The sequence below is a fragment of the Meleagris gallopavo genome, chromosome 3 (genome assembly GCF_905368555.1).
Source record: "Meleagris gallopavo chromosome 3, MGAL_WU_HG_1.1, whole genome shotgun sequence".
NCBI classification, from domain to species: Eukaryota; Metazoa; Chordata; class Aves; order Galliformes; family Phasianidae; genus Meleagris; species Meleagris gallopavo.
Window position 1 is genome coordinate 22859672 of NC_139406.1, and position 23756 is coordinate 22883427.

A 23756-nucleotide genomic window follows, 5' to 3' on the forward strand; every position below is an offset into this window, starting at 1 on the left:
GTTGCACTGAAATAAAAAAAAAATGGCACCTCCTGCCCAAACAAAAAGGAGTACCCAGACCTTATAATGGGCCATTTTCTTACAGAAGAGAAAATCACAGAGGGATGCAGAGTTCAACAAGCTCTTCCCAATACCAAACACCCACAGAAATGTCAGAACAGATCTCAGTGTATGCCAGAGCCCAATTCAACCAGATCAGCTCCACATCTACATACAAAAATGAGAATCCCGGTTGTTAAATATGCTCTAAGAGTTCTTCGGTAAATATCTGACACATCTTTTTCTACCGCTTTAAGACTTTCTGCTGCTGCAAGACCAAGCTCAGTGCAACTTCCCTACGATCAGAAACTATCAGCATCAGAAGCCATCACCGCACCACCGACGAGCTCATCAAGTCTGTGTCATCCCCCTGCCCACACACAGACGCCTATTAATACAGCCGGCAGGGTCGCCCAGAACTGCAGGATTACTACACAGCACGTACCCATCTGTAACTATACACACGTCTACTACGGGGGCCCATCGTTTTGCTTTCAATGTCATTTTTCCAAGAACGACAAAGATCGATTCTTCCCCCCACGACCAAAGCGCCGGGGCCAACAATGAGCTCCCTTCCCTCCACACTCGACGCTGCCGTGCCGAACGGGCCTCCGGGGAAGCGCGGAGCCTTCCGAGGGCGCTCAGCCCTCCGCTCCGACCTCTGCCCGATCCCCGAGTCCCGTTCGGGGATCCCTGCTGCGATCGCACCTCCTCCTCCATACTCCTTCAAGCAAACGGCGCTGATTGCGCATCCCACTTCCGTCACGGACTTCCCTTAAAAACCACATTAACGCGGCTTTTATTATTCTCATTACTATTACAGCCGTCATCTTTATTTTCACACGCCGAGGCGGCGATCCCATCTCTCGGCCGGTGAGTCTGCATTTTCCCCGCACTCCGCTCCTTTTTAGGCAGCCGAAGGCAGCGAGCGCCCGGCCCGGCCCTTCCGCCCCGCCCGGGGACTGCCCGGGGGGCGCGGAGCCGCCATTACCGGGGACGCCGTGCGGGCAGCCCCCTCCTTCCGTCCCTCCCTCCCTCCCTCAGGAGGGCTGCGTGCCGGGCCGAGCACGGAGCGAGGCAGCGGCCTCCATGTTTGATCCCGGCGGCCTGTCAACGGCTCGGCGCGGCGGGAGGGCCTCCCCAGGGCGCGGGCAGAGAGCGCCGGAGCGGCTCGTTCCCCCCTCCCGCCGCCTTTCAAAGCCGCGTCACCTCCCTCTCGCCCGGAGCCCGCAGCCCTGCGGCACGTCGCCCCCTCGTCGTTCCCCCCCCTTCCCCGCGTTTTCATTTCCCCCCTCGGGAGCCAGGGCTGCCCGGGCCTCGGCTCCGGCTCCCGTTGCGGGCCGGCCGCCGTGCGCAGCCCCCCGCCCAGAGCCGCACCTGTCACCGGCGGCACCGCCTCGGGGCAGCACCCGGCTCCGCGCAGCGCCCGCGACACGCGGGGCCCCACGCGGCCGCCACCTGGGCACCACGGGGCACCTGACAAAGCCGTTCCCCGGCCGCCGCCGCCCCGCTCACCAGATCGGAAGAACGCCGCGATGTCCGCCGAGTCCTTGGCCGCCTCCTCGGCCCCTTCTCCCCCGCCGCTGCCGGCCGTGCTGGCCGCGGCGGTGGAGGCGGTGGTGGCGGCGCTGCTCATGGCTGCGGCGTGCGGCGGCGCTTCCTCCGGCTGAGACCCGCCGCCGCCACCTCCGCCGCCCCGCTCCCCTGCGCGGCCGCCGCCGCCTTCACCTCGGCGCGGGCGCGGCTCTCAGGGCGGCAGCCGGAGCGGAGCGGGCGAGCGATGCGCAGCGGGGGCGGCTGCCGCCGGCCGCAGGGACATGAAGGTATGCGCGGAATGGCAGCGCCGGGAGCGCCCACCCCCCGCAGCCACCTAGGAGGCGGCGTGTGCATGCAGCGAGCCGGGGCGGGCGGGCGGGCGGCAGCCGGAGCGCAGACAATTGCGGGAGGAGGAGGAGGAGGAGGACGGCATGGGGAGGGCCAGCAGTCAGCGCAGCGCGGAGTCGGGGGGAGGAGAAAGGGATGCTCCCAGCCTCTTTTTTTTTTTTTTTTTTTCTTCCTCCGAGCGGCTGCGCTAACCACGGTGATGCCGGTGGCCGCAGCAGCTGCCGTCCTCCATCTTGCCTGGGAGGGGAACCGGGAGAGGAAGCGCGACCCCGCCCGAGAAACAAGGGCGGCGGGGGGGAGGAAAGCTCGGGAATCTCCGGCTCCGTCCGGCAATAGTCGGGAGGGGGCGGCACCTCGGCTGTGCTGCTGCCGAAACGGCTCCCTATTGGCTGCGGCCGGGTGGGGGTGCGGGGTCCATCCCGGCGGTCACCGAGAGCCAGGCGGGGTCTGCGGGTTGGATTATGTCATTCTTTTATTTTTAGCCGCTTTCGGCTTCCCCCTCCTCTCGCAGCGCCCGTTGCAGGCTTGTGGTTGTGGGCAGGTCGAGCTGAGGGTCGTAGGGAGATGGCTGTTAGGGGTTGGATCAACGCGAGGACCGGGCGCGGGACACAACGCAGCTCCCAGCGGGCGGGAGTGCTGTGTTCCTTCGTTGTGTGCGGCTCTCAAGGCTCGGACACGAAGGGAGGACACGGATTGGATGGAGCCCGGGGCAGCCCGGTCCGGTGGGAGGCATCCCTGTCCACAGCAGTGTGTTAGAGATGATCATCTTTGAGGTCCACTCTTACCAGAGTCATTCTTTGATTCTGTGAAGTCATTTTCAAATAACACATTTATTGTGGCTATTTCTTTTTTTTTTTTTTTCAGTTATGTCAAGGGAACATCAAAGTATCTTCTGTCGTGGACAAGTCAAATGAACATAAAGTAAGCAAACAGCTTGTGATAGAAAGTGCAATTGAGTGCCTGGTTAAAGCATGTCCTGGTGCAGCAGTGGTCCTCATGTTGCACTACCACAGCAAAGTTATCTGAAGGAGAGGTTGGAGGAAGAGTGTTGAAGAAGGCTGCTGAGCACCTTCAGGAACTGATAAAACTGAAGAACAGTTCTCAAACGTTTGTAGGAAATCATAAGAAAAGGAAAGGTAACTTAAGAGAAAATGTGGCTTTGTTAGTTTATCACAGACAGGTGATGTGGACGATGTTTTTCCAAGGTTTGTGTTAAGTTGAGGTTGTACAGTTTGCTGAAAAAGCTTTTGTGCAATCATCCTTACCCTAATTTCTCCTACAGAGATGAGATTAGTTTGACTGAAAAGAATTTTTTTAATGTTTTTCATTCAGGCTGTGGGCACAGGAAAATGTTTCAAATTAGCATCCCGCTGGCAGAAGCAGTTGCAATGTGAATTCCTTTCTAGCTGGCCTAGCAGCAGTCACCAAGCAGAAACCAACTAGAATAAATGCTTCTGCTCCTGAGTGAGCCAGAAGCAGACCTGGGAGCAGGATTTAGATGATATTCTACACCAGCACAGAATAAACTTCATGAGAACGAGAGACAAATGGGATCAGTGAATGAAAAGGGTTAATATAATGGGTAAAGGAAAAATGGATCTCCTGGAAATTCCATAATTCAAGCTCTTAGTTTCTTCAGAGCAAGGTGATAGTTCAGAATTATTTGTTTTCAGAATTTAAATTGACTGTTATTATGTGCAACAGTGGAAATTAATTATGTTGTAGATGTTGTAGATTGTCATTTGAGGTCAGTTATGCCATTGGTGGCTTTGAAAGGCTGTTCTGTCCGTCAGCTATTTGAAAAGGGGATGCTGCCCTTTTTTTTTTTTTTTTTTTTTTTTCTCCCCACCTTGTTGCTTATTCAACAAACTGCACAATTGATTGCCAGTAGCTGCTGGAAAGTCAAGGCCTGTTTGAAAAATTTTGAAGGCCGTGTGACTGAAGTTTGTCCTTCCACTATCATCTCTACCTGCTGAATAGCAGAAGATGCTTCTATTGTTTACTACACGGGTACCTGAGCCATGCCTCTCTCTAGAAGAGCCTCTCATCTATACAAAACTGGGGGAATCTGGAACAGTTCCCAGCTTCGAGGATTTTGTTTCATGCATTGATTGATATCAAGTGGTTGTGCTTTACATTCTTTACCTGCACTAGAGGCAGTCCTCACAGAGATACCTTCAACAGCCAAATGCATTCATAACCTTTGCAGTGTTCAAAAGGATTGTAGCAGTAGTTGTGTTCATGCTTACATTCATGATACAACGTTTACTGAAGAATAAATTAAATTGATAAAGATAGGAAAATGATATTCTGGTTGAGTTACTAAACACTTTTAATTAAGTATGGATATCATGCACAAGGTATTAATATTGTGACTTTAGGGAATCAAGTTTCATAGTCCAGTTTTTCTTGATAATGTTAGGCTTGAAACTTCCCAGGAAGATGAGGGGAGAGTATGAATTGTCTATGTGGAGAACGTTGCATATGGAAGCGTTGTGTGAGTTTGCATACATTGCAGGCTTGGCATTAGAGAATAGCCTTGTTCTTTACCCTCAGCTCCAACTTTGCTTCTCTCAGTTTTTCTCAGTCGATAATTGTTTTTGCACCAATTACAGTGATAAACTCAGTAGAAGAAAAATACTCTTGTTAAATAAAAAAATTTAATGGTACTGTGTCCTGCTAAACATCAATATTGCTGAGACTGAGAGACTTTTTTTTTTAATTACTTACCAGGATTTTTTAAATAAGCTGAAATAATCCCTATTTTGTGAATGTACACACACACACACACACACATATATATATAAAGGCATTTTATTTTATGGAAATTGTTCCAAAATATTTACACCTGAGAAAGATAAAAGCTGTAAAATATGTATTGTTTCATTTGTATGTCCTTTATTTTTTATGTGTGTTGAACAGTCATTCTAAAACCATTATGCACGAAGGTCTTTATTCCAGGCAAAGAGATCTCTTGTGAAGAAAGAAGCATGTACAGTGTCCAGACCAAGAATTATCACATCACCTCATGTTTCATCCCTAAAGGAATATGGAAGCTGGATAATGCACAAGTTCTTTTCCTTCACCATTTGCTGTCTGCTTAATGAAGACAAAGATTGCCTCGTTTTTGTAAGACAATAAATAAAAAGAGCGACAGCTTGATTTTAAGTCACTGATATTTGCAAGCTTTCAGAAGTAAACTAGGAATGCCTTCATTTGGATGAGTATCAGACAGGCGATAACACTGATCTGTCTGTGTGGTCAGTCAGAATTGTCTCATTGCTCAGAATCAAAAAAAATCCTTCAATTATAGGAAGGAAAAAAGAGTCATCAGCCAATTTTTTACAATATAGTTCACATCTCACAGTCATTCACAAGTTTTACTACCCACTTTTATTTTACAAACTAAAACATAGACTGTGATGGTGTGAGGATGAGAGTTCCACTTGGACATTTTAAAGGAAAATATGTGAACTTCCCTTTAACCTAGCCAGTCCCTATGAACTGCTTCTTACTAATATTTTTCTGTAGCAGGCTTTTGGCAGGTTCCAAACGAATCTATAATGCAGAAGTGCTTGTGAAAAGTAGTAGAGAATGCCATGCCAGTTGTTACTGTGTTTTTGGGACGACAAGGCTTTTTTCAAGTTTGTAGCAGTTAAGGAAAGCAACCAAAGTTATGAATGTGTAGCACCTCCAAGTTGCTGTCTGGATTCTTATCTACAGTGTGCTTGAGTTATAGAAACATTTGTCAACTTCAAATTTTTCTCCAAGCACAAGATACATCTTTGTTATCTGCAGATTTGCACTGAGCCATTTTCTAACAGTTACAATTATTATCTCCACATTTTCTGCAGTAGCTTCCATGTCTTTTTGAAAGTGCACTGCAGTTGTCTTGAGTACTATTAAGTCTATGTGGTCCCCTTATGGTATGTTTATGAGGGTAGATGGTGATAGGACAAGGGGGAACGGTTTTAAACTGAGACAGGGAAGGTTTAGGTTAGATATTAGGAGAAAGTTTTTCACACAGAGGGCGGTGATGCACTGGAACAGGTTGCCCAAGGAGGATGGACGCCCCATCCCTGGAGGCATTCAAGGCCAGGCTGGATGTGGCTCTGGGCAGCCTGGTCTGGTGGTCGGTGACCCTGCACATAGCAGGGGGGTTGAAACTAGATGATCTTTGTGGTCCTTTTCAACCCAGGCCATTCTATGATTCTATGAATTTCATGAGTTTTTGAAACTTCAGCTTTTGACTCTTCAGTTTTTCTACTTTTCTGAAAAACAGACTTTTTTTGGTATCTGATGATAGATGAACTATTTATCATCTATGCAGAATGTTGCCAGTGTACTTGAAAATATTTTTCATTTATTTCCACTGATAAGACTTTTTAACATTCATACTTTTCTTATAAACCTAGAGCAGCACTGTCAGCACCTACCAGAGCATAACATTTCGTAGGTACTCTTAATACCTGAAAGGATAGGTTTAGTGCAATTAAATTGAAAACTTTATCTGGCCAGAATTTGATGGCCACCTCAACTGAAATTTGCCTGCTTGTGTACTCATGACTGTCAAATCTTCAGCAGGGAATGAAGCAAATTTTTAATAACCTATGGACCAATTTGTGTGTTTTTGCATGTCACTTACCAAAAAAGTTAACCATCCTGATTTTATTTATAGCCAAAACACATTTTTGTTTCGTTTTGTTTTTAATTCTCACCACTTCAGTGATGTGATATCTCTACAAAAATCCAGTTCCCAGTACTGCTACATGGCATGTACTGACTTGTCAATGTCAAGGACACTTCTGTTATGCGTAGAAATTATACCACCCGTCTGATGTTTTAATGACTATTGGTGGTCTATCTGCCATCTGTTGACTAACCTCAGCCTAATGAAGTGTTGGTTTTGCTTTTTACACTTAGGCACTCATAATTCTACATTATTGTACAATTATAGGCAGCTGAGCAATTTGGCTCCATCTCAGATTAGGCATTCCATTGCCTTTGCTGTCTACATCTTAAAAAATGCTTGTTCTTACCCTAAGGAAGTATGCATATATGTAAATGAACACACATGCACACTCTAATTTCAGATTTTCAGTCATTAGCATTAACATTTAGGCTACCCTGTTCTTTCAAATTGTAATTTTCTACATGTCCAAGATTTCTTAGGTAGAAATGTGCGTACTGCTTCAGAGTCTTGCTGAAAGAATTAAACTTACTTGCTGAAAAAAAACATGTAGATTCACTGTAAGATCACTTTCTGGCTGGATCATGTCCACAAATCCTATCAGTTGGACAACGCATGCTAATGAGTCTACAGGTGTTTTGCTCCCCCTTTTTAATCAGTTATACTCAAGGTAGCATGGGTCCCTGTACTGTTTGTAAAGCAATTTTCATTTGAACATCCTGCAGTGTGCTTCTCACTTCACAATATAGCAACATGTAAATTTGCATTTTCTTGATCACCTAACGTTTGCATACCAGTGTGTTTATCCCTGAATTTTTAAGTTTTGATTAGAGTATACCTCCAGGTAATTAAATAAGAGAGATGTGGTTGAGGTTTGGTTTGGTTTGTTTTTTTTTGTTTGTTTGTTTGTTTTGTTGATAAAGAGACTGGCAACAGTACATGTGTTCCTCTTAGTTGATGTTAAAGTCTTTCTTCAACTTTAACAGCATTTCATGAAAAAAAGCTCAGAGAAAAATTCAACATTGTCCTCTTCTTGCTGAATTCCACCTTCTACCAACTCACATGTTAATCTTTACAAGGAAAACCATCCTATAGCAAGTCTTCATAAGTTTTAAGTTAAGAAATCAGGCTCCAGCAATTTGGATGGACTGAAACAGTTAAAAACTTATGACCATGACTGTCTTCAAGAAGATTGGCTTTGTATCATGATGACGAAGGCTCAAAAATAGCTCACCAATTAATCTAAGCTATTATGTTGGTGATTGCCAACAGATTAGCAGGTAGTCTTACATTATATCCCTTTCCTATATCAAGCTTGTAGACAGACCCTATTACTACACCGGTGAGAAAACTGTTCCCTCAGTATCAAAGCAATCTGAAGTCCAGAAGACAGTTATCCTTCTTCTTAAACAGTAATAGTTAATTTTACGTGCTTGCTTACAATCAGCTGTCAGAATAGTGTGCAAGATCAGGCATAAAGTAGCACAGAAAAGCCGTACATAAAATAGAATTGTGAGCTATGAATGCAGACAAATTTAAGAGTCAATCAAAAGTGAAGAATAAAACAAATGGCATCCTGCTTCAGGAATTATCTTCCAGAAGAGATCATTTAAATCAGTTCTCTGCTTATGTACTTGTATTCATGTAGCTTCATCAGCATGCTGGTTTAGAGCTGCCCAGATTGGAAAGCATCTTGGATGCCTATGCCTGTATCACTTCTGTCAATCAGTATCTTCTAACAGAGACTGAAGAAATGTGAGTAAGTCCTTTTGCAACAAACAAACCAAATTATTTTCTGTGCACAGAACCGAGTTGCAGTTTGAGCCATTTAAAAACTTCCAATTTAAAAAATACATATGTATATTTACAATACTTTTGCACACGGTTCTAGTTAATTAGTTTTCATAGGAACCTATGAGCCTACTGCATTTGTTGGTTTTGTATGACTGGAGTCTTCATAGATTGATGGTTTCCCAAATGCATTCAATGCCTGCTGAACTTCACTGCTTTGGAAGGCAAAGAGTATAAGTTAGGTAGGATTTACAGTTGGACCTCAAGATTTTCCAGGTTCACTTGAGAGTTCAACAAAGAGCCACTTTCAAAACATGGGATTTTCAGTCAAGGTACCAGTAAAGGCTGTTTAAGGGCTGTTCTGCTGCAGTGAGGCAAGTGTTTTTAACTAGACTGTATGAGTATACAGACAGATCCCTAGGATTTGTTTCATTCGGAAATAATGGATTTGCTCAGAAAAAGGCTTTCAAATTCCTGAAGAGGCCTGTTGAGATCCACAGATGGTTCCCCATCACCACCAGCTGTTGTCCCAGGTGATTTCTGTTATCAAAGCCGCAGTTTACAGTTTATTTGTTTTTAAACATGTACACATATAATAATTTCTCCATTCCTTTGTTTTTATCAGTTCTTTGTCTCCAGGTTGGTTATTTTTGTATATTCCTCTCTTCCTGCAACAGTTATTCCACTATTGCTTGTGATCTCTATGCATAAAATGTGATCTGCTCAGATCAGTAAGAAAATGGTTTTATTTAGGGAGGTCAGCTTCTAGGTGAGAATTTATTTTTCCTTTATATCAACCAGTCTAAATTTTCATCCTAGTTGGTTATACTGTTCATCAGGCAGTAGCAACAGATGTTATTCCTGACATTGATTTATCTTAGTGAATTTTGTGAGAGTGTATGATCATGAATTGCCATCTTCTAGGAGCTTGCCTTCTTCCAGGAACTGCTGCAGTAGGAAAGAACTGACCAATGTGGAACAAAGTTTCCTAGTGTTTCCTTTATTCATGCTGAGAAGGTCGAATTCCTTGCCATGCCTGGGCAGCCACTTGGCTTTCAGCAGCAGAAAAGCAGCAGCTGCAGCAATGTTCAGTAGGCAGAGAACAGTAAATAAATTGTTTTTATTTTTTTATGTCCTCTCCAATTTTTCAATCAGAAAACAAACCCTCTCTTCTTTTCCTTCCTGCTTGGTGTATTTCTTTTTCTCCGATATATCACAGTAAGCTAATTGAGCAAAATGCAACTGCTTGCCAGCATTTTGCTCCTCACGTGCTCCCTTTCTTCTCTTTTCTATTTAGCAGCTAATCTAATTGGTAGACCCAGTTTCCTATTTTCAATTGAACTGGCTAATTAGAGTGGAACCCTTGGGCACAACAGTGACAAGTTTTTGATATTCGCCGAAAGGTATCCAGCACATACTGCTATTGGCATGTTAACTCCAGTTACAGCCAGTTGCTTCTAAAGATGTTCAGCAACTGGCAGACCATTCAGAACCTGAAAAAGTTGTTTGGTGCTCCACATTCCCTCCGGAAGCTCAGCTGCTGTTTCTGAAGATAGAAATGCAGATGGGCTTCAGCTCCCATGTCCTTCCAGTTCTTATCCCCTTTGTCCGTACACAGGACCAAAGACGTTATCTGTGTATGCTCTCATTCTGGAATAGATACCTAGAAGATAAAGGGCTTCTTGATTTGTACATGAGGCAAGTTTACAGATCAGATGCTCAATATGGCTTACAGTGTATCACTGCAGTTCTTGGAGATGAGGAGCAGATAATATGGACAAGAGCTGTATTCAGTTGGCAGCAGTCCCAGGAAATGCCCACAAACTTCTGGGCCTTGGCATACTTGTAAAACACATATTATTCTTATGTTTTGCTAAAATGATTGGTGCAGATTAATAACCCAAAATAATCCTTTAACAGGTAAAAGGCTACATCTAATCACTCCTGTCGTCATTGTTATTAGCATATAGCCTCAAGGTTTCACCAAGTGTTTCCTTCATATTGATAAGAATTGGAAAATGACTTTTTGACAGTGAATTCAGCAACCAGGTCAGGAACAAGTAACATGCTATACGGATATCTATCTCGGTTCATTTACTAAGAATTTATTTTCATCTAAACACTAAAATTTAAATTATCAATACTTCTTAATGAACGATGAGGAAGCAATTACTTGACATTTTGCTACTTAAATTATGCCCTTGAATTTCTTTTCAATTTACTACTTCACCTAACACAGGTATTTCCTGTGTGAGCCCTACCAACTGTATAGGCCCAGTTTCCTCTAAACTTAGGCACTTGTTAAATAAGTTTGGAAATGTGCACAGTTTAAGGAAGTTTTGATTTGTCTGCAAGGGCTTAACAAAGGTATCTCCTTAACAAAGGAGATACAGCAGCTCATGTGAATACTTGCCATTGCAGTGTGCAGTGAAGTGTTAGACCAATTTATGTCCTCTAGCCAAATATGAAATTTGAGCATCTTCATCAGACTATGGAGATTGTGTGACAAGCAATAATTTCTTTATAAAAGCAACTTTTCCATACTTGGGTATTTCAGGTAACATGTTGATTCAAGTTTCATGTGCTCATTTAAAACATTCTTTATAGGCTTTGATTGCTGGGTTGAGCAGTGAATCAATACCACTGCTGTTACAACCTGCAAAACCTACAAATTTTGTTAAAAAAAAAAAAAAAAAAAAAAAAAACCCTCCTCTGCCCTGGGCTGATTAAACACAGGGATCTCAGCTGTTCCTCATACATCTTGCCCTCAGACCCTTCAGCATCTTCACAGCCCTCCTTTGGACACTCTCCATAGCTTGATGTCCTTCCTGTACTGTGGCACCCAACCCACACGCAGTGCTGGAGGTGAGGCCGCACAACACATCGCAGAGGGGACAGCCGCTCCCCCTGCCCTGCTGGCAGTGCTGGGCCTGGTGCACCCCAGGGTATGGTTGGCCTTTGGGCTGCCAGGGCATGCTGCTGCCTTACATTTAGCTTGCCATCAGCCAGAACCACCAGATCCCTTTCCACAGGGCTGCTCTCCAGCCTCTCATCCCCCTGTATATATAGTCTGTATGTATAGCCGGGGCTGCCACTTAGTGTGGTTGGTAATTGCCCAGCCCTTTGGTTTGTCAAGACCTCTCTGCAAGGTTTTTCTACCCTGGAGATGTCAACAGTTCCTCCCTGTTTAGTGTTGTCTGCACTTACTCAAGACGTTCAAGTTTTTCACTTGAGTAATTTAAGAAAACATTAAAGAGAACTGGCCCAAAATTAGAACCCCTCTGGTGGCTGGTCACCAGCCTGATATTACTGCATTTACTGTAAGTCTTTGAGCCTGACCCATCAGCAAATTTTTCACCCACTGCATTATGTTTTTGTCTAGCTATGTGCTGGGCGTCTTGTCCAGAAGGACTCCATGAAAAACATGGCTTCTCATGGTTAACTATGGTTAACCATAAAAGGAAATTAAATTAGTTAAATGGCACTTTCCCCCAATTTGGTCTATCACCAGTGATTACATTCTCTTCCAAGTTCTTTTCTTGAAAACCTCGGACAAATCTTGTCCATAATTTTTTCAGGCACTGAAGTAAGACTGACAAGCCTCTAATTAGCAAGGTCTTCTTTCTTATTCTTGAAAGCTGGGACCCTATTTTCCAGCTTCCAGTTGACTGGGATTTCTCCAGGTTCCCTGGAACTGGATTTCATCCCTAGATAAAGCTGCAATATCAAGTCCTTTACTTACTTTATTCTTTAATCCCTATGTTTTGTTTGTTTGTTTGTTTAACTCACTGGTTTACCCTTGTCATATTTCATAGCATGCAAGGGACGAAACATGTACTTTATCCTTTTGATGTGAAAAAAAAATAGTATTTCAAATTCTGTGCATCATCATGGATTTCATTTTCCACTTTTATATCTTGTCATGCATTTGATGAATGTTAACTACTACTTAACACAACAATTCTGTTTAAAATTTATTATATATACCATCAAAAGATGAAAACACACTGACTTTTCAAGACATTCGGGTGGACTTTTAAAATGTTTTCCATAAGAACGGTGTCAACAATTAAATATTCAAAATAATTTTCTGTGTTTGCTAACAAAGATTTCTATACAAGGAATTTTTCAGAAAAACATTCCTTATTTTTTTACTACAGTGGGAGTAATCTAGCATTTTTTCCTTTTACACCACTTCTTCTGCTCTAGCTTTAAGCTATCAGTTCTCTCCAACTGTAATTGCTTTGGCAGGATTCAAATCTAGTTTTCTTTTTTTGTACATAATGAAATGAATTAAATCCTTCATAATTCATTCATGAGGCACACTTATTCCTTGCAATAAATTTAGAAGCATTATTGTTTCCCATCAAATGGTCAACATTATTTTTATTTCAGAAAATATTTATATCCCCTTGATATTTTCATGTATTTAAAAGTGTTAATATTTTCATATGTCTAAGATTTTTAGATTATTGTAAATTAGGTAATAAACTGAATATTGAAAACATTCCAAAGAGTGATATGTTGCTTCAATTAATACTGAGGTTTTGTGAACAAGGCCAGTCATAACACTGTAAATAAACAATACAAAACCACTCACCAGAGTGATAATCGTGGAGGAATAAGGTGACAGCTTAAGGTGGATACTGGTCATGGAGATACAGAACTGCTTCAAAAGGCTGCCAGCAGGTTTTTCACAATAGACTTACTGAATGAGTTGAACATGTGTACAGAAAAGGAGGTGAGAAGAAAAAGAAGAGTGCTGTGCTGAGATAAGCATGAAACAAACTGGTATTTTCATTTTCCATAAAATGAGCTGTTATAAGTGACAGAATTGTCTGGGTTTAATTTTTTGTTTCCAATGACTGCTGTCTTTGGAAGTGTTAGAGGTATGATTACAAGGAAAGGTTTCTTTATTCACTGAATACTATGTGCCATAAAAATGAAAAGGCTGATCTGTAACATCATCTTCTGTCTTGTTTCAGAGAGCAATACAAAATGCAGAGAAATAGTTTTATCAATAGCCCTATGCTGTTAACCTTTAAACACCAGTGTAACTATCCTATAAGAAATACTCAGTGTCACTATCCTATAAGAAATACTCAAACTGACTATTGTACCTGTAGGCGATAGGAAGCTGATTGGAAAGCACAGTAAGAAAGGTGGTATCTTTGATCAGATGAACTGGTATAACAGGAAAAGCCAGACAAGCTTTCAGACACACATATTCTTCAAACAGCTGGAATAGTCTTATGTGCCTTAACATTATCTATTTGTTTATTTAGTTTGTTAATTAGTTAGTTAGTTAGCAACATCCATTGACTTCAAAAGACTTTCTTCCTACTGTAAATTTAGTTTCTCCTACAGCCATAGAACATCGCGTCCAGAAAATACTACTTTAAAATGATTGGAGATCCATAATTGTGTTATTTCCTTCCCCTTTCACATTAAAGAAAACAGGAGAGATACAAGTCCTTAGTCTCTCCATTCCCTCCATTTATCAAAAAAAGAAAAAAACTTTGATCACATTTGCAGTTAATAATTCTCTGCATATTACATAAACTTAGTTATTTCTATACATTCCCATATCTGTCTTCTGTGCTTCTAAACAATTTTGTTTGTCTTTTATGGACTCCATTGCCTCTCTGCCTTTTGTAGCAGATAATGTAGTAGAATCTGAATAGATTTCAAAGTTTCTCTTGAGCTGGTGGTCTCCTGTGTTCATTAAGTTCTAGTATTAACAGCAAATACATTGGTGGCATAGTTTTACTTTAGTCTGAATTGTGAATTGTGGTCAATCCATCTAAAAAGGTCATCTTGCAAGTATACTCCTTTCACTTTTATAATATCCCCACCTTATACTTAAACAAAAATAGGGATTTATTACATTAAGCTTGATGGGGGAATAAAGTTTTATATTCTCATATTTTCTTTTTATTTTATTATTTTTTTTTAGTTCTGGTATGATAATTACAGATTAAAAAAGGTTTAGAATTAAATTAAAAAAAAAAAAAAGGGATGGACATATATCTGTAACATACCTTTAGGAAAATATTAGGCAAATAAATATAAGTAGTGGAATAGACATACGTCTACCTGCCTTGGAGTAACACTCTGAACTGGACAACCTCTGAAGGTACTTTTAGACCTATAATTTTGCAGAATGAAATGCATAATTAAGATGTTTACGGCTCCCTGTACGTCCATTAATCTAAGTTCATTTATGAACATTTACATTTTACTAGTCACTCTCTTTCACACCACTAATAAATCAAGAAAAAATGGTGCTTCTTGAATATAGTCTTGTCCATACCAAATGCCAGCACAAAAACATTCAACAGTAACTTCTTTTCTCTTCCTCAGCTTTCCTATTTCTCTTTGCCCTTTACTGTGTAACTTATTTCATTTCTTCTTCAAAGGAATTTATGTAGGAACTTTTCATGTGGAAAATAAAACTGTGTGCTGACGTGTCAATTTATACAGTGATTTTTATACCAACATGAACATTTTGTAAAGCTGGAGTGTTTTCACGGAATCACAGAGTCACAGAATGGCCAGGGTTGGAAGGGACCTCAAGAATCATAAATCTCCAACCCCCGGCTACAGGCAGGGCCACCAACCTCCATATTTAATACTAGACCAGGCTGCCCAGGGCCCCAGCCAATCTGGCCTTGAAAACCTCCAGGGACGGGGCATCCACAACCTCTCTGGGCAGCCTGTTCCAGGACCTTACAACCTCTCTCTGTAAAGAACTTCCCTCTGACATCCAACCTAAATTTTCCCTCCCTCAATTAAAACCATTTCCCCTTGTCCTGCTGTTATCTATCCTTTCAAAGAGTTGATTCCCCTCCTGTTTGTAGCCTCCCTTTAGGTACTGAAAGGCTGCAATGAGGTCACCCCTCAGCCTTATTTTCTCCAGGCTGAACAAGTCCAGCTCCCTCAGCCTGTCTTCATAGGGGAGGTGCTCCAGTCCCCTGATCATCATCGTGGCTCTCCTCTGGACCCTCTCCAACAGCTCTCTGTCTTTCTTGTACTGGGGGCTCCAGACCTGTATGCAGTACTCCAGATGGGGCCTCACAAGAGCAGAGCAGAGAGGGACAATCACCTCCCTGTCCCTGCTGGCCACCCCTCTTCTTATGGAGCCCAGGATACCATTTGCTTTCCAAGCTGCAAGAGCACACTGCTGGCTCATGTTAGGCTTTTTGTCCATCAGGACCCCCAGATCCTTCTCTATAGGGCTGCTCTCAAGAACCGCTCCTTCCAGCCTGTAAAGACGCCTGGGATTCCTCTGGCCCAAGTGCAAAACTTTGCACTTTGCTGTGTTGAACCTCATTAAGTTCACCCAGACCCATCTTTCAAGCCTGTTGAGGTCCCTCTGAATGGCATCCCTTCCTTCCACAGTGTCAACTGCACCACTCTCCTCGCCACTTTCTTTGGTTTAATGAATATTGCTTTAGAAGTTTTAATTAACATGAAAAGGATTATTTTTATCTAGAGCAATCAGGGCTATGCAAAGATTGATACCCTTTTAACGCCTGCATATTAATTTAACAATATCACTACAAAATGTACAGTGGTATAACTGTTCCTATAGAAACAGACAAATATCCCAATGCAGACAGAACCTTTCTCTGTGATAATTTGGACTAGCAACCTTCAGCAAGTAAGGCATACCTGTAAGCTAAAGGGTGTAGTTCTAATCTTCTGGTATATGGCTCTTTGTTAGAAATAATTAAAAAAAACACTGTGATTTTGTTATGGCAAACTTAAGACCTTTAGGAGAGGTTAATTCAAATCTTTGAAAAGTCAAGCTTTGTCTGTAGGCAAACCCAGCCTGCAAATGCTTAGGTGCTGTCAATATTAATTACTAATTTTGATGATCTTCTAGATCTCTTTCACAGTGAGCCATGCTGCTTGTTTTCCTGACTTAATGATTGAATGACTGGGGAGAGGCTTCTTTCTACCAATTGTACCTGTGCTAAATCCTTTGCCTAAATCCTATGATTCAAGAGCCTTCTAATATGGATGCCTGCCTCTGCACCAAAAATCAGTCTGTTTGAATCACAAATCTAATCCTTCAGTCCATGGCTCTTCAACATTTGCAAAGTGAAGATTGATCTTTTCTTTTTGCAAGAAGTTCATGTTCAATTAAAGATATTGTACTGATTGTCACATACAACCAAATTGAATTAGTTTAAACTTCAGATGTCATTTTAGTATTTTTCATCTGTCTCATTTTCTTGCCTGCCTGCCTGTGAATATGTGTTTTGTCTGTTCAGTTTGTTTTATTATTTTACAATTTTTTTTGATGATTTTCTGATACCCTGTGATTTGCTTGCTACAATCTGAGAGTCACTGCTCTGCAAGCACAAGTAGCAAGCTAGGCTGAGCAAAGCTCAGTGAGTGGACTGCTGTCAAAACACTGAGGAAACAGTGGATTGGGAGCCATCCCAGTGGCTTTACGGTCATGCTAGTCTTTTTCTGGTGAGTTCCATATCTGAGAGCAGGCCCAAAGAAGATTGCTAAATGGAAATAATCTATCCAGAAATAATATATCCTGAAGTAAGAATGTTTGTGTAAAGATTTCCTTTATTTGCTGCTCATTCCTTTGGGGAACCGTGCAGAGAGGTGTTCTTGCTCATCCTTTACAGTTAATACTGGAACAAGTTTCTCTTAGCTGCTAGGAGTTGTTTGAATCTACTTCTTGATGAGTTTTTAACAAATGACTCTGAATTATCGTAGAGCTAGATGACATTTGATAATAGATCAAATGTAGTCAATGTTCCAGGTAGAGGCAATTTCTGCCTTTAATAAAAGATCCCAGAGATGAATCTTGCACTTTTAGCTGTTTATTATTATTATTATTATTTTTTATTTTATTTTTATTGGCACTATTGAGCCTTTGCTCCCTAACATGTAAGTCAGTAGTTCCTCTCATGACCAAAAGAGAAGCAGTGACAGCTTGAGCATAAAGACTTCCTTACATTAGTCTCATGTGGGTGCGATGCCACCAAGCAGACGATGACAACAAGTGAGAGCTCAGGCCCATGAGTATGGATTGTTATCAATTAATAGTAGGATGCTCCAATGTTTCTTAAGTTTAATGGTGGGGATGTAAGTAATGATCTGAATTGCAGATAGTAATGGTTCCTTCCTCTCTGATTTGGCTTTGCAAGTTCCTTTGATGTAGAACTGCAAGCCTAATTTGCATAACATTACTCCTACTCCTATCAGTCTGTTGATGAGCTATCTTTATTAAATTTTCCACCATTTTGGGATTATTTACATACTTCCTGATTTTATAATGAGATCCTGTTTCACTACATGGGGAGCCTTCTGATGAACATCTGGTACCTTATGAGTTTTGATACTTCTAGCATGGTATTTAAGATTTTGCTGCTGTTACAAATTATTTCTCTCCATCAGAAATGACCGCCATTCTTAATTGACATGCAATGTCTTGTCAGGGAAGTGTAGATGATAAAACAAGTAGTAGTAGGATAATTAAGAACAAGTTCAATTGCTGGTTTTATTAATACAAACATATGGAATATTTCCAAAATTGAAGCATGAAAATAATTTGTTGTTTCACAAATTATCTTCTAAATTACAATATTCACTTTTATTCTGACTTCAGCTTCCTTCTCACTTTATTTTCTGCAGCAGAACGTCTTTTGAAAACAAGTATTACTGCTGAGCGGAAGAGTGGAGATCTTTATTCTCAGATCCCTTGAATAAAAGGAAGATCCAATTTTTGGCCAGGAAGTATAAAGGTTGCTCCACAAGTAATGCTTCCTATTCATTTCCATGGAAACTACAATAGACGCGGAGAGCACGGTAACACTATTACATAGAGCAAATTCTCAGCTACAAAACACAATTTTTCTACATAGTCACCATTATTAGCTGATTCACATGTATCAACTAATTGAGACACTCTTCATTTTGTGATGTGACAGCTATGTATGGCTTTCTGGAACATGACTTGGCTTTCACATCACTGTCACCACTGCTGAAAAGCATCACTCACTGCCTCATGGTGCTCACATCCACTGTGTGGTCCTCATCAGTGTTCAGCAAGCATCAGTGAATGTCAGTGGGAGCCATTATTTCCAGAGGAATTCAGTGACACACCTTAGCTTCATACACACTCCATGTTAGAAACCATTTTGTCAGACTCCCTGTCTGCTGCCATCTGTCACATGGCAGCAAAATGTAAAGGAGAAATAGTGGGAAGGTTCAACCTCTACTGCTATATCATCAACATCTGCCTCCAAAGTGGTGGACCAACATAATAAAATAGGAGTCATTACTTTTGGAGCAGACCATGTAGGTTAATATTTTTTACATTTCATTACACTTCATGAAATGAACATTTACCATTCTTCATGAATTGATCTGGTTATAATATTTAATGTTCTTGAAATCATCATAGGGCATCACTCACTTTCCAGCTTCTGTGAGACATTTTCCTCTTATTCTCTAGCATTTTTTCTTCCTTGTTTTTGGCAGCAAAGCGAAAGAAGAGGAAAAAATTGCAAAAATAAAAGATTTCCTTCTTTATTTCTTAGAATTAGTGCAAGAGGTGGAGTCTTCCTTATTGACCAAAAGAACTGAAAATTCCTTGGAGCTCTTCTGTTCTTACCCCTTATCTTAGGTGAGATATCTTTGGGAATGGAAAAGAGAAAATACTACTGCACCTAAGACTAAGATTTAATACTTGCTAAATTTTGAGGCTCATCAACTGTGAGAACTTCACCTGTGCAATCGGTATTAAATACCGATAAATACACACCCAAGGGAAAGATCTTATTCAGTTGCAGCATATACGTTCAAAGCATATAACATGCTTTAAAACAAAGATTCTGGACAACTACATCAAAGAGCTGCAAGCTTTCATTTCATAAATATATACATACTTATCTTAACAAGGACAAAGTTACAGACCACTCTCTAGCTGGCAAAGAACCATTTTTCTACCTGATAACTTCTGTAATTTTTTATTTCATAGCTTTCCTACTTGCCCATTCTTTAACTCAGAGTATCCTGATGCTTGTGAATGTCTGAAAGTGCCTGTTAGCAATGAAGTTCTTGCTGGAAATCATATTCTGGGTTCACTGTGAAATTTAAAGAATCTGCTTTTTTTTTTTTCTGTTTTAAATAGCAATCTTGTAAACTAGAATTTACTGAATAATGAAAGCTATTTGAGGAATTAGGTATGCAGGCTTAAATCAGACATCAAAGAATTACATCAATTACTTGTTCCTAACATGTCTGCTTTGTAATGTGTAGAACATGTCCATGTACATGAATAAAATAAAATGTAAAAAAAGCAATATTTTTATTTGACTCTCTAAAAGATATGACCATTTGGCCCATGTGATTCATTTTGGTTGGGAATATTTCCTCATTTACCTCTTGTGACACAACAAGTAATTTACAATTTGAGTGATAATATGTGGTAAAGCATTACTATTTCAAAACATTTTTGTATATCTTAAAAGTCTATAATAATTAAATTAATAATTAATTAAAAATTAAGCACTATACAAAATTCTGTAATACATTTCAAAAAGCAAAGCCTTTTCAATTGTGCTTTAAATTCTTCCAAAAGAATGTGAGGAGTTTTGAAGGGTACATGGAGAGGATCACTTTTTATTTGATGAGTCAAGTTTATAATAAAATGCCTCCAAAGACCAAATAAAAAATATTTGAGATGGCAGAAGGCAGGATATTAACGCATTGATATAATCTGGGTAATAATACAGTATGTTCCCGAGCTCGGAGTTTTTAAGAAACTTTGAGAACTGAAGTGACTGTGTTTATTCAGGTATCAAGAAGTTACAAAGTACATTTTATGGCTTAAAAGGTATATTTTAAAATAGGTGATATATGGATGCATGTGGTTGTTACTGCATTGTCCTGGTGAAGCTGCAGAGTAAATACACAGACACGGACACTCCCCCTGAGCAAATGTCCCCTATGTAGAGCTCCAGAGCATGAAGGGCTCATGCAGCAGCTTCATATCCAACAATGCAGGAGGCATTGGCACACAGAAAAGTGGAAGACTGTGCTGTATGAATGTCTCAGCTATCCTCAGATGCCATAACAGCCTTTATAGCAGCGGGTAGCTTATTTGGTAGCTATGTTTCTACAACAGATAGGAAGGCATAAAACTCCTTAAAGCCATCTGTGTGCCATTCTTACACTCACAGGTCAAGCACAAGTCAGCCACATTGTGGCTCAGTTCTTTAGTGCAAGTTATGTTCCAAAACCTTCCCTGTTTTCACTGTTCTCAAGGGTTAATTCAATAAACAAAACACAATAAAAGCTACTGAAAAGTCTGGAGCAGGAAGGAAGCTGGCTTGCTGCTCCTTAGTTTCCCATGCTGCCACTGTTATATATCACCATTTTCAACAAGGTGCCTACAGCTGACCTAGAATTTCACTTTCTTTTTTTCTAAGTATAATTAAGAATCAGTCCTAAAAGCATGAGACTTGTCATTGGAGGAGGAAGGGACCGAATAGTTTCATTGCTGGTGGGGAGATGCTCATGTGAAACCATCATCCATCTTGAGTAATCGCTAATAGATGGAGTGAGAAGCTCATTCTTGGAAACCTCGTTACAAAATTTCCTTTAATGTCTATAAGAACAGGAATCTGACTTTTTAGTTTGCAAGAAAACCTGATGGGCATTTTAAGAACTGCTAACACTCTCTTATATCAACTTTTAAAATTCTTCTTGGCTTTCTTGCTCTATCTGCAACTTGATCTTGTGTATAGGAAGGACTGACATTGCTTCCCGTACCTCCATATTTCTATGCTTTCCCTCTGTGGTTTTTGTTCAGTTGATTTGCTGAACAGCTAAGTGCTTCAAAGACATGTATATTGTATTGAAATATGTTTTTCCATCACCTAATTGCACTGGTCACTCCATGTACAGCACTAACTCTTGGATTATGGCTTGCACTTAAATAAAAATTGATTCAAGACAATAGTTGAAGCACCTCAATTTGTTTTAGATGGCTTACTTCATTTTTATGTAGATTTTTCTGAGTTTGAGTATGACTGAAATGTGTGATAACGAAGAAAATGACACCAATTGGCTCAAACCTTTCAGAACAGTGAATTATTACAGCTCGTACAGTGTTTCTCTTCAACTTGGTGTGAATACATGCAGTCCTGACCTAAGGATGTACGTTCTATATGGAGATAATTTTTGAAACTCCTCGTCATTGTTTGCAGGACATTTTGGATTGTATTTTAAAAGACACAAGCAATCTTCATGCTCTTTGTAAGAAAAAGGGCTAGTTCCTTTATTTGGCAGATTTTCATACCATCCAGAAAAACAGGGGCTGCATGGCATTTGAGAGTTAGGTCTTTGTTTCGAAGAATCTGATGTGCCTCTGGGACAAGAAAAGAGCCTGTGCAACAGGTTTCTGCGCCCCGGCCGACCTGTTCAGACAAATTAACTTGTTCTGACCAGTTTTGCTCTGTCTGACTGAGGGGAGGCAGAGGGGTGTGGAGTGTCATGACGCTGCCTCACTTTTCTCGGTGAATTGTTGTTGATTTGTAGCTACTTAATTTTGCACTCGTGATGCTCCCCCTCCCACCTCTGCGGCTGTAGAGGCCTCATGTGCTGTAAGCCTTGTTCTTGGGGTAGATGCAGGCACAAAGGACAGCTGCTTCCAACTTCCTTGTAAAGAACCAGGTTGGTGTCACCAACACTGGATGCATATCTGTGGTCTCCTGGCTGTCAGCTGTTGTAGTGCCTGTCCTCGGCCTTGCTATGAGCACTCATTGCAGAACAGGTACACAGAAGCTGTGGGCTTAGGGCAGGCGCTCCCTACAGCACGGCTAACAGTGCCTGCCATGCAGGGAACAACACCTGGGGCTATGAGTAGCACCATATGTTTATTTCAAGTATATATGCTACGTGGATACATGTCATGGGATATGCGGATACAGGAGACACGAGTCAAAATATTTGTACCTGGAAGCAGGAAATTAGACTCTGCAGTCTGTGTGCCTGTATATATATACACACACAGATGTCTATATCTTGTTTTTCAAAGACAGAATACACTGCAGTTCCCTGTGTAGACACAGATATTCACTCTGTACATCTGAAAATCAAACCACTTGAAAACATGGACTGAAAAGACCACTGGCAGGCACGGCAATCATTTTGCATGCGGCTCTCATTTAGACTCACATTTCTGTAAGTCTTGGTTATTTCTGATCCCACCCAGGGTGCCACCTGGAAGTGAAGCACAGGAGAAACAAGCTCAGCCTCTTGCACGCACAGCTCAGGCAAGACATGGAGGTGTACACAGAAACAGACATTTACTTGCAGCTGTGGGCAGCACTGCCTCTAGCTTATCACTCCACTAGTGAGCAGGCAGATTCATGTTATCTGTTCCCAGCGATGGACCGTGGGCCTGTAGCAAACTTACCCTTCAGAGCCTTGTTCCTCTCTGCATGCTCAGTGTGAGGTCTCCTAGCTTCTTGCTCTGTGTGAGGGTGGGTTAACGCTCTCTGAAGTGTGGGCTCAGTGATCGCAGTGTGCTGGCAGCAGAGCAGCGGGAGGCCTTGCTTGCGCCCACAAAGGTCTCTTTGTAGGGCCCACGGCCGTGGGCGTACAGCAGCTCAGGAATACACGGCCTGTCATTAGCAATTATCCAGGTGTTGTAACCAAAGATCTGCTACAATACCTACAGTCCCAAAACACAGTGTGCTTCTGTTGTGCAGCTCATTCTCATCTATTCATTACTGCACTGAGTGTCCTTTGCAACAATCTGTCTAATTAGAGGTCCTATACACACCACTACGTATAACAGACATACGAAGTTTCCTAAATGTTATTAAATGCTGGAAGGAGGTGAAAGAGCAACAGAATAAATGAAAACCAATCAGACATATACAGTGTATTCATGGTTAGACCTGTGGAAAACTGTGTACATTCCCTATTGTTTAAAGAATTCTTTTTGAATCACAGAGAGGTCCATTTAGAGTCTCAGAGCTCTTCAGACTACTTTTGAACAGAGAGTGCTGAGCAACCACTGGTACTATTTTCAGTTTTTTCTCTCTTTCAGCAGTTGTTTAAAAGAAGAGATTTATTCATTTATTCAGTTAACTCCACCGGGGATGGCTGTGCTGGAGAAGGAACTGAAAGCTCCAATTCACTTTAATTTGTCTGTTTGCTTACACTCTGTGTTGGAATGCAGCAGCAAACAGCCAGAAGTTTTTTATTCATGAACACACTCTTTAAACAAGGACATCTGAAAATAGACATTTAGTTCTGTAACCACGAATGTAAGTTTTGATTCCAGCAAAAAATGGAGCAATGAACA

The 23756-nt window shown here is 41.3% G+C and overlaps 2 protein-coding genes across 9 annotated transcripts in view; one reads left to right on the forward strand and one right to left on the reverse strand.

Annotated features, from left to right (window-relative positions):
* Positions 1 to 1690, reverse strand: part of TRIO (trio Rho guanine nucleotide exchange factor) — a 225100-nt gene extending 223410 nt beyond the window's left edge. Inside the window, exon 1 of the mRNA XM_085220442.1 lies at positions 1555 to 1690. Coding sequence (XP_085076568.1) covers positions 1555 to 1675 — 121 coding nt within the window. The 5' untranslated portion in view covers positions 1676 to 1690. The remainder of the gene's footprint in view (positions 1 to 1554) is intronic.
* On the forward strand, positions 190 to 21393 carry LOC104910172 (uncharacterized). Of its 8 annotated transcripts, none has more exons than XR_014882349.1 (3): positions 1820 to 2670; positions 2788 to 3059; positions 4885 to 9535. XR_014882349.1 is itself a non-coding variant. In XM_085220445.1 (3 exons), exons 1-3 carry the CDS (start codon positions 1820 to 1822, stop codon positions 18099 to 18101), a joined length of 942 nt encoding a protein of 313 aa, XP_085076571.1. In that variant the 3' UTR covers positions 18102 to 21393. The 8 variants fall into 8 exon arrangements, 4 of the variants coding, with proteins under 4 accessions (XP_085076571.1, XP_085076570.1, XP_085076573.1 ...); XR_014882348.1 differs by lacking the exon at positions 4885 to 9535 and adding an exon at positions 3256 to 4592; XM_085220445.1 differs by lacking the exon at positions 4885 to 9535 and adding an exon at positions 18068 to 21393 and having other exon boundaries at positions 2788 to 2844.
* The last annotated feature ends 2363 nt before the right edge of the window (positions 21394 to 23756 follow it).

Bases quoted from the DNA above. Each gene is read 5' to 3' on its own strand.
- LOC104910172 (XM_085220444.1), top strand. From the start codon at position 1,820: ATGCGCAGCGGGGGCGGCTGCCGCCGGCCGCAGGGACATGAAGGTATG. The intron at 2,671-2,787 runs GTGTGTTAGAGA...TTTTTTTTTCAG, and splicing joins AGGCATCCCTGTCCACAGCA to TTATGTCAAGGGAACATCAA. The intron at 2,845-4,871 runs GTAAGCAAACAG...TTATGCACGAAG, and splicing joins ACAAGTCAAATGAACATAAA to GTCTTTATTCCAGGCAAAGA.